Consider the following 7,509-nt stretch of genomic DNA (forward strand, 5'->3'; position numbering starts at 1 on the left):
GGCTGGGGGCGGGAGGGAAGAGGCAGCCTGTGTCCCCAGCATCTGCTCAGCAGCCTGGCGGCTTTGGGGGAGCTGGGCTACATGGGCGCAGAGTTGGGAGGGGGAGGGGGAAGGAGACAGGCTGGGCTCTGGTCTGTGGGCCACACTCATGGTTTGTAATGTAGGAGCCAGCTCTGTCATCAAGAGGCTGTATGGTGCATGTGCCCAGGCCTCCCTGTGCAGACACGCCACAGACAGAGAAGGGACACAGGTCCAGAGCCACTGGTGGGGGGTGGAGTGGGTGGGCAGGCTGAGGGAGCGAGGCAGTACCCCAAGCCACTGCCTGGTCTCAGAGCAGCAGGCTCTGGCAGGGCCTTCAGGCCTGCAGGTGCTAGCAGCTTTGCTCATTGACAGTGAGCAATGGGGAGTTAGTTGGTGCTGCAGGAGCTGTGGGCCAGCAGGCCTCCAGAGAGCCAAGCAGCCTGGAACAGCCTCTGGGGACTTGGAGCACATGCAGACCCCTGGGCCCTGAGAGCACAGTCCTTGGTGACAGGCCAGGCCTTGCAGAGGGAGCTGGACCTCCAGAGGGCCCCTCAAGACTATCAGCCTGCATTGTTCCGGCTGAGCCAAGGGCCTGGGGGTGGGGTGGGGAGCAGGGGTGGACTTCTCACCTACGCTGGTGTGAGTCCCAGCCAATGCCTGTCCTGTGCAGCCATTGTTGAATGAGCCAACAAGCAAAGACAGCGAGAGCTGGTTGGTGCTTGCCGCCCTCTGTCTCTTTAACACCACAGCCCCTTCCCAAAGGATCAAAGCTTCCTTTCAAAGCGGACATCAGAAGAGGGCCGAGGACCCAGTCCGGGACCCAGCCCACAGGCATTGGGTCAGTGCGCCCCAGTGTGCAGTGCCCCCTCCCTGCTCCCCATCTGTCAGAGGAGGCTGGTGGGTTGCTGTCCTGCTAAACAGGTCTCAGCGGAGCTTCCAAAGACTAGGAAGAGAGGCCTGGTGATGGATGTCCAAAACTCAGCCAGTGGAAACCCTCTGCCCGCCGATCACCAGACCGTGCTGGACTGGGAGGTGGTTTCTTGGGTTGTGCATGAACAGAGTGGGGTCACTAGGGGGTGGGGGCTGTCTGGGCAACACCACAGGGACAGCTGTGGGACCCATGTTGGGAAGACGGTGGAAGAAGGAGGGGATCACACACACACACCACACACACACATACACTCCCTCTCCCTCGCAACAGGCATGCAGTCAGTCAACTGTTATCACTAACTGCAAGGGTCAGAGAAGGAGGGAGGCAGGGCGGGGGCCCAGTGGGTGGGTAGAGGTGGGTTTCTGATTTCACTCTCCCAGGAAGTGAACGCTTTTATCTGAGCACAACAGTTTGCACCACCCTCTCCTGTCTGGAGGCTTCTCCCACGAACAGGGAGCACTGCATACCATCAAAACCAAACTCACTGCCACCCGTCGAGGCCGACTCACTGAGGCTCTACCAAGACGGGTAGAACGCCCTTGGTGGGCTTTGAGGGCTGTCACTCTTTTAGGGAGCAGAAAGCCTCCTCTTTCTCCCGAGGAGCACCTGGTGGTTTTCAACTGCTGACCTTGTGGTTAGCAGCCCAAGGCGTAACCCACTACCCCAGAATGGTTGGAGCAGCCCGTGAGCTGCCCTCCCCTGTCTTCTGGTCCTTCCCAGGGCCCCTGGAGAAAGCTGAAGGGGCCCAGTGTGAGGTCATTTTTGGAGCAGGATGCAGAAGAGATGGGAGGGGGCCCAAGACAAAGGAGTCAGAGGTCAATAACCCAGGTCCCTGGCCCTTGGTCAAGCTCAGACTCCAGGCCAGAAGTTGTTGGAAGGCGTTTGGATCTGACACAGAGGGTTTGACACACACACACACACACACACACACACACACACACACACACACACACGTTTACTTATGGGATTTCTCCAGGCTCTCTTCTCCGCGCCTTGCCTTCATTGTGTGCCTCTTAAGGGAACGAGGAAACTGAGGCACAGAGTTAGATCTCAGGGGAGAGGGCAGTGGGCACCGCTATCAAATCAGTCTTGTCCTCTTTGAGTGGACGAACAGGTGGGGTTTGGTGGGTGGGTGGGACCCTCAGTTCAGAAGTCTAGGGGAGGCCAGAGACCAAGGGCCCAGCCTGGCCTTTTCCTGCTTTATTTTGGCTTTCTCCAGCCCCTCCCATAAGCAGGAGCTCATGCAGCCCCGCCCCCCACACCATTGTAATCTGTGGGACTGAAAGTTCCCTGCGGACAGGGTCTTTCTTGGGTTCCTGATAAAATCCAGAGCAGGCTGCTGGGTGTGTAGATTTCTGATAAACAATGCACCTCCTACCCCCCAGTCTTCCATGGAATGTACAGATGCTGAAATAAGTGGACATCGCTGCTAGAAACGTGGATCTCACCGGCAGCCTGGATTTGGGTGTACCAAACCTGGGGTCAAGCACTCCGTGTCTACTGATGTCCACCTCTACACGAACTCAAGTGGGTTCATGACTGGAAGGGGGGTGGGTGCTGCAGGAAGCTCCACAGCTTGGGCCCCCCCTCCCCACACCGACCACCACCCCACTCAGCCCCATAGAAAGGTTCCTTTGAGAGAAGTGAAGCCAGTTGGAATTCTGGAGAGCAGAGCCGAGCTAATCCCTTGCCCGCCACCTCCCCGCTGCACTTGGGCCTCACTAAGAGGATGGGTGCCCTTGGGTCTTTGTGGGGCAGAAGAATGGTGGTTAGATGGGCACTGAGGCATGAGAGTTCATGAGAACTGGGGCTAGATCTCCCCCATCCCAAATCCCTGTAGACACCAGTCCCCCTGACCCTGTTTCTGAACCTGCCTCTTCTTCCTAGACCTGTGGGACAGTCACCAGGCTGGGCAGTGCCACTCAAGCCAGGCTCACCAGAGCCTCCCACTTACCTCACAGGAATCCTCAATCCCGAGGAGAGAGGGAGAGGTTCCAGCAAGCCAGGGACATTTGATGAACCCAGTTCAGGTCACTCTCCCTCTTTGACAGAGGGAGTCCTGGACAGTCCATTGGGTCTGAATCCAGGCCAACCCACCTCTGTGCTGCTGTCTGCCATCAGCTGCCAGGTCCTGCCCAGGACCCAGTTCTCAGGCCACCACAGGCCTGGTCACCAGACCCCTTCAAGGCCTGGGGCCATCTGCAGCCTGTGTCCTTCCGAGAACTTGAAGGACCATTTCCCAGTCTGCCCTGTGGGAGTGCCCCCAACTCCTCACTGCCTGGGCTCCAACAGTGATTCTGCACTCCCTTCCCTCTGGGCTGGGTCTATGCTTGCTTCCCAGGGTGCCGGATGCCCAGCCTTTGTGAGGCAGGCGCTGAAGGACAGGCCGGATCCTCCAGCAGGCAGCCTGCCAGGAGCCCACGTCACCCCCCTGCTCCCAGGGTGGCAAAGGGCATTCATTACACAGAGGGGGAGGGGGCTGCCCTCAATCTAAGGGGGCTGGGGTGTGGGGGAGGGCCAATTCACAAAAGCCAGCGCCAGCAACTCCCAAGGGTATTTTTTGAGAACTTCCCTTCTCTCCCTCCCTCCCCTCCCCCTGCGCCCCTCCCCCACCCTAGCCGCTGGTGGCCAGCAGCCAATAGTGGCCACACTGGCTGCATTCAGGGCTCCCCGCCCAAGCCTTCTATCTCTGGCCCTGGCTGCCCCAGCATGGGCTATATCCCCCCGGTTGTGAACTGCCAGGACCCTTCTGTTCCCGAGGGCCACCCGCTGAGTTCAGCCCCCCTCAGCTGGCCCCCTGCGGACACTTAACCCCTTCCTTTCTGATACTGACAGGGCCTTGCCACCCACAGAGGGAGGGTTAAAGTGGGGACTGCGCTCCCAATTTGCAAATGCAGTGGAGGGCAAGCCTGGTCTGCTATGCTGTCCCCTCCTGCTACCTCGCAGGAAGCACCCGCCCCCACCACCGCCAGCCTCTGCCTGCTGGTTTCCTGGGGGTGCGCTTGGTCGCTTCCTCCTTGAGGCAGGGCCGTGATGGTAGATGGGAGCAAGCGTTGGCTGGGGTGCGGGTCCCCACCCCAATCAACCTGCCCCACAGTGCGGGGAATTACGGAGGAGGAGCCACCCTGGCAAGGGGTCAGGGGTGGACAAAGGTCAGGCCAGAGGGTAAGCTGGGGGGGCGGGGGGAGCCCCATCTAGCCGCCTCCTTTTCCCTCCTTTGCCCGATCTACACACTACCCGTCCCAAAACCTGTTTTGGACCAATGTCAGCAATGCCCTTCCCCAGTGCCCCAACTTGCCCCGAAACGGGGCACCTCTTTGGGGTCCAAAACCTGAAGAGCGCTGGGATTTACCATTTGGTTTAATGCGCAACGGGCAGGGGATTCGTTCCCATTCCAGAGACCAAAGGGGGCGGAGTCAATCTCCTGCACCCCTTCGCTCAGCTCAGACCGCAAGTATGCACCGTCAACATCTCCATTTAATATTTACATTCAAGCAGGCAAAAATCGGAAGCTTACGGTTTACACATCTCCTAGTAGCAGCTGTTTCTAGAGCTTGTTTAGGCTTTTAACAAACTTTTTTCTTTTTTTTTTTTTTGCACATAGAAAGACACGTCCATGTGTACAGTATCAAAAAATATATACCAAGGTTCCTGGCATTGCAGTCCGTGGGAGGGGGCAGAGGGAGCCGACGTGAAATCAAGGGAATACTGAGTGGAGGGTGGGAGAACAGAAAATAGTTCGTCTGATATAGAATATAACATGATCTAGAGGAAACTCCATAAATCTAGGTCTTTATATTTCAATATATAAATACCTACAAATAAATATAGATATATCAGCCCAGGGGGGGGGGCTGGGCCTTCTGAGTTCAAACAATACATTTCAATAATAACACCACGTACAAACCGGAGCAAAGTCAGCACTTGACAAGTTAGCACAGTTAAAATAGAATACTATAAATTTCCACCGCCGGCCGCCGCGCCCATTGCCAGACCCGTGTCTGAGGGCTGCCAGGGAGGGGGTGGGTGGGAAGGAGGGCGGGAGGGCTAGACCCCCAGGTACCCAGTGCCCCCCCAGAGAGCTGTAGTTCCTGTGGTGACTTCAGAGTGTTGGCCCTGGGGGCTGGTTCTCCCACGGTCCGGTCCAGGAGATGGAGGAGTCCGCCACCCCACACCCTTTCTGCGGGGAAGACATCTCTCTCCCAAGCTCTCCCGCTACAGCTACACTGTCACGTATTCCTTGAACGTGACGGTGAGGCAGTTCGCAGTGACATCGGTGATAATTATATTCCCAAAGAAGGGCTTGAACTCGGACAGCGGCTCCTCGTCCCGCTCGTCCTGGGCCTCCGCGGGAGGCTTCTGGGCCGCAGAGGCCGGCACCGCGACCTCCGCCAGCGCCTCGGGCTTGATGGTGCGGGAGCTGGGCGGTTCCCTGGCGTCGCCACGCGTCTTGACGCAGCGCAAGTCTATGGGCTCGTCCAGATCCGAGTCCAGCAGGATGACCTCCGGCTGCGGATGGCCAGTGGCCGGCGGCACGTCTGCCGGGCGCTCGGCGGCCGGGCTGCCCCCCAGGCAGGTGGGGGTGCTAATGCTTCGAGCCGTCAGCCGCTTCTTGCAGGGCTCGCGCTCGCTGTGGGTCTCCGAAAGGCAGCGCTTGCGCGCGTGAGACAGGTTGAGGCCCACGGCGTGGTGGTGATGGTGGTGGGGGTGATGGTGGGAGGGCGGGTGCGTGCTTCGGGCCGGGTCCCAGGCCAGCAGGTCGGGCTTGGTGGTGAGCTGCAGGGGCTGTTCCGCAAACGCCTCCTTGGCCGGGGAGAGCTTTCGGGAGCCAGCGTCCAGGGGCTGTGGGTCCCCGGCTCCCGGCCCCTCCTCCTCCCTCCTCTTGGAGGGCGTGTCTGTCTTCTTCTCCTCTGGGCCCACCCCCACGGCCTTTTTAAAAGTCCTGTCGGCTGGCGGGTGGCGCTCCTCTGCGGCGGCTGGGGCGCGCTTCTTGTGGCTCGGGGAGCGCGCCTCGCTGTCAGCGGCCTCCCCGGACTTGATCTTCACTGCCTGCATGCCGTTCTCCATGTACTTGCTCATCACGATGACGATGCGGCCGTTCTTGTTCTTATTTTTGACAATCTTCATTTTGCCCCCAATCCCGTTGCCCGTCACTGCTTCCTTCGGGGCTGGCGGCATGCCGTTGGGGGGACCCTTCTCAGCGCCCTTGCCCGGAGCCCCAGCTGCTCCGCCCAGGGGCTTTACCGCTCCCAGGTAGCCCTTGGCCCCCGCGCCATGAGCCCACTTGTCTGGCGGGTGGCTCTTCGCGCTGGGGTCCGGGCAGGTGGGGCTGGGCGCCTCCTTGTGGCCACCCTGGTACTGCAGGTCGTACATCTTGGGGTCCGGCTGGTAGGGGTGGTGTCGCTTGCTGTTGAGCTGGTAGTAGTACTTGCTGCTCTTGCCCGGCGGCGGCGGCGGCTTGCCCGCACGCTCCTTGCTGTGCGGCTGGTAGGGGTGGTGCCTTTTGCTGTTGAGCTCATACTGGTGCGCCTGGCCCTTGCCCTGCGCGCCCAGCTCCAGCTTGGCTCGGTTGTCAGCAGAGGAGTCCTGGAGCCCAGTCAGCACGTTAGAGCGCCGCGCAAAGGTAGGTACCTGTGGGAAACCCGGGGTGGGTGAGAAGCCTGAGCTGGTAGGGCCCCAGGGCATGCTGGGAGCATCCGGGGTCCCAGCCCCCACCCGATTCAATTGCTTCATGGTGAGGTGGGGGGGCCGCGGGGTGTGGGAGGCATAGCAGAAAGGAAGGCGGATTGGGGTGGGATTGGGGTGTCCGGGAAGAACTCCCACCACCCTCGGGGCCTGGAGGCAGCTCGGATGGCAATGCCAAGGTGTGGTCCCGTGGGCGGCCTGGGACTGCGGGGCTGGCTGGCGCGTATTCACCTGCACCACCAGCGGCTTGGGCTTCGGGCCTCTCTTCCGATATCCCATCAACTGCTCCTGCCGTTCCCTGGAGGAGGGGACAGGGGGCAGCACTGTTAGCCTCAGGGTCTTTTTCCTTGGGCGGCCTGAGGTAAAGAGCCAGGGCAGAAGGTCGCCTCTGTCCAGCTGGGCGCCTGAGCCCAGCCACAGCACTCTGCTGCTCCTTGCTGGAGGCCCTGCTCATCTGCCCTGCTCATCTGCACAGGGGAGTCCTCCCACTTCTGGGGTCTCCACCTGAACCAGTGCCCCTGCAGCCCTTCCTGTCTCTTTGCTGGCAACCCAGTCCTGAGCTGTCGCTCACAGCCTAGGGCCCGTGGCCTTGCCCACAGCGTGCTGAGGGTCTGGAGGAGCGCGCCAACCGAGGTCCCTCTCCACCGCAGACGAAGGATGCTAATAACCTCATTAAGATTCAGATAACGCGGGCCGCCTGCAGAAGGGAGAACTGGTTTCCTTAAAGGCCAGGCACTAAACAGGGGGAGGGGCGGAGCCCTTGTTTACACAACGGCAAATGAGCCAATTAGGGGCTGGGGGTGGGGGCCGGCCTCCAGGCCAGGTTCGCAGCCACCTGGGGAACCCAGACCAGCGACCGGGCGGGTGGGCGG

The 7,509-nt window shown here is 60.3% G+C and overlaps 1 protein-coding gene across 1 annotated transcript in view; it reads right to left on the reverse strand.

The window, feature by feature from the left end:
- Window positions 1-4,411: 4,411 nt before the first annotated feature.
- CBX4 (chromobox 4) overlaps window positions 4,412-7,509 on the reverse strand; it is a 22,717-nt gene continuing 19,619 nt past the window's right edge. Inside the window, exons 7-8 of the mRNA XM_004709111.2 lie at window positions 6,869-6,935; window positions 4,412-6,583 (exon numbers count right to left, since the gene is read on the reverse strand). Of these exons, the coding sequence (XP_004709168.2) occupies window positions 5,174-6,583; window positions 6,869-6,935 (1,477 nt within the window). The 3' untranslated portion in view covers window positions 4,412-5,173. The remainder of the gene's footprint in view (window positions 6,584-6,868; window positions 6,936-7,509) is intronic.

This window comes from Echinops telfairi, unplaced genomic scaffold (genome assembly GCF_000313985.2).
Source record: "Echinops telfairi isolate 266 unplaced genomic scaffold, ASM31398v2 ScPeMD7_7458;HRSCAF=8496, whole genome shotgun sequence".
In the NCBI taxonomy this organism is placed as follows: Eukaryota; Metazoa; Chordata; class Mammalia; order Afrosoricida; family Tenrecidae; genus Echinops; species Echinops telfairi.